At 63.5% G+C, this 2,200-nt stretch overlaps 1 protein-coding gene across 1 annotated transcript in view; it reads right to left on the bottom strand.

The window, feature by feature from the left end:
- Positions 1 to 2,200, bottom strand: part of CHLRE_04g214504v5 (uncharacterized protein) — a 20,042-nt gene that overhangs the window by 5,807 nt on the left and 12,035 nt on the right. Inside the window, exons 16-18 of the mRNA XM_043061662.1 lie at positions 2,054 to 2,128; positions 1,357 to 1,662; positions 551 to 886 (exon numbers count right to left, since the gene is read on the bottom strand). Coding sequence (XP_042925123.1) covers positions 551 to 886; positions 1,357 to 1,662; positions 2,054 to 2,128 — 717 coding nt within the window. The remainder of the gene's footprint in view (positions 1 to 550; positions 887 to 1,356; positions 1,663 to 2,053; positions 2,129 to 2,200) is intronic.

The following is a 2,200-nucleotide window of genomic DNA, read 5'->3' as shown; positions in this document are numbered from 1 at the left end:
AACACACACACACACACACACACACACACACACACACACACACACACACACACACACACACACACACACACACACACACACACACACACACACACACACACACACACACACACACACACACACACACACACACACACACACACACACACACACACACACACACACGCACGCACGCACACGCGCACACACGCACACACGCACACACGCACACACACCACCACCACCCCACCCCCACCCCCCACCCCCGAGCCCGGGCGGCGACATTTATCGCCGGCGCCGCTCGTCCTGCTGCCCCACGACGCCTCGACCCACATCCCATAAGTATTATCGCTCGCAACTAACGCCTCTGCCTGCACTCTCGTTTTCGTTGGTTTTGGTTTAGTTTGGGCTGGTATTTACAACCCCACCCCCCACCCCCCACACACACATGAACACTAAGTATACGACCGCTCCAGCATTGCATACACAGTCTACGTTTCCCCCTACTCGTGTTTATTGACACACGCCAACCCCCCCCACACCCCCTACACCCCCCCCCACACACGCACACCTGCGCGAACTCCATGTGCCCGCGCGCCACGCGGTTTATGACGTAGGCCCAGTCGCGCTCCCTCGGCGGCAGCGCGCCCCAGTCCAGCTGCAGCTGCGTACCCGATACCTGCCGGGGTGGGGGGTGGCTGGGGCTGCCTGGCAGCAGCGCCTCCTCCATGCCTTTCTGCTGCTGCTGCTGCTGCTCCTGCTGCAGCCAGCGGCGACGCTGCCGGCGTTCCTGCCGGGCGGCGCAGCAGCCGGAGCAGCGGTGGGCGAGGTCTATGGCCAGGGCCAGCAGCAGCGCCGCCGCCGAAATGACGCCGGCGGTGATCCAGATGGACAGCACAATGGACACCTGCAGAGCGGCAGCGGCAGTAGCAGTAGCAGCAGCACGATGGCAGTAGCACAATGGCAGCAGCAGTAGCAGGAGGCAAGGTGGGGTGAAGCGAGGCGAGGTGCCTGCCACGCACTCGCCAGAGCGTGTGTAAGGGACAAGACCCACATCGAGTCAGCATGTCGACTTCCTGTTATTTTATTGCTTTTTTGCAGGCATGCATCATTGCGCATGACTCGTGTCCTGAATCGCACTTGCTCGCGTGGGCCGCGGGAGCGTGTGCCACACGTGTCGCAGCTTCTGCCATGCATTGGCCACCGAAGCACACCACACGCACACGCACAAGCACAAACACACGCACGCCCGGGTCCTGATCCCAACCATTTCCCCCACCAACACCACCCCCCACCCAACCACCCAACACCGCCCCTCAACCACCAACCACCAACCACCACCCCGCCCCCCTCCCCCCGCCCCCACAGCATCCTCACCCGCTCCGCCTCGCCTCCGTAGCACCACACGGTAGGGTCGGGCTGCCAGGCCTTGTAGCTGTCATGCACCCCCCGCAGGTCGCGCAGGATAGGCCAGGGATCGTCAGTGTCACCCAGAACCCCCCCGCCGCCCTCGCCACTGCTACTGCCGCCGCTGCTACTGCCGTTGCTGCTGCTACTGCCGCCGCCTGCTGCTGCTCCCGCCGAGCCGGGCAGTAGCTGGTTGCTACTGCCGAGGAGGCCGGGCCTCACGGCCGCCACGTTGAGCAGGGCCTCCTGCGTGTTGTACATCTCCGTACATATCGCCTGTGTGTGGCCAGCATGTTTGTGATTTGAGTTTGGATGAGTGGGGGGAGTTACAGTTTCAGTTACGGTTACAGCGCATGAGTCATGAGAGGTGATCCTTGCAAGCCTGGGGTATGGGTGGGTGGCTTACGGATTTCCGGATGCGTTGGGATGCAGCGCATCAAAAGGGCCCGGGCAGCACATGCAACGGCTCCCGTACCAACGCCCCTCGGCCTGGTCCCCATCTGCTGTGCACCAACCACCTCGCCTACCCGCCATCCCTCTCCCCCCCTGCAATCATCTCCCCCGCCCCCCGTGCCAGAGAAATGGCGTAACCACGCCCCTCCCCCACGCCCTTTCCCCCCTTCCCCCCCACACACTCACATACGCCCCCCCTCCCCCCTATCAGTACCTCGATGTCGCTGGGTGCCAGGCTGTAGCGGCCGGTGAGGATGTCGGTGTAGGAGCGGGGGCGGCTGTAGCGCACCTGCACCGCATGCATACATACACACAGGAGGAGGAGGATGGGGTGTGTGGGCATGTACGGCAGGGGGCCGGG

This window comes from Chlamydomonas reinhardtii, chromosome 4, assembly GCF_000002595.2.
Source record: "Chlamydomonas reinhardtii strain CC-503 cw92 mt+ chromosome 4, whole genome shotgun sequence".
Classification (NCBI taxonomy): Eukaryota; Viridiplantae; Chlorophyta; class Chlorophyceae; order Chlamydomonadales; family Chlamydomonadaceae; genus Chlamydomonas; species Chlamydomonas reinhardtii.
The sequence above is the reverse complement of the archived record's forward strand: the minus strand, read 5'-3'. Positions and strand labels throughout refer to the sequence as shown.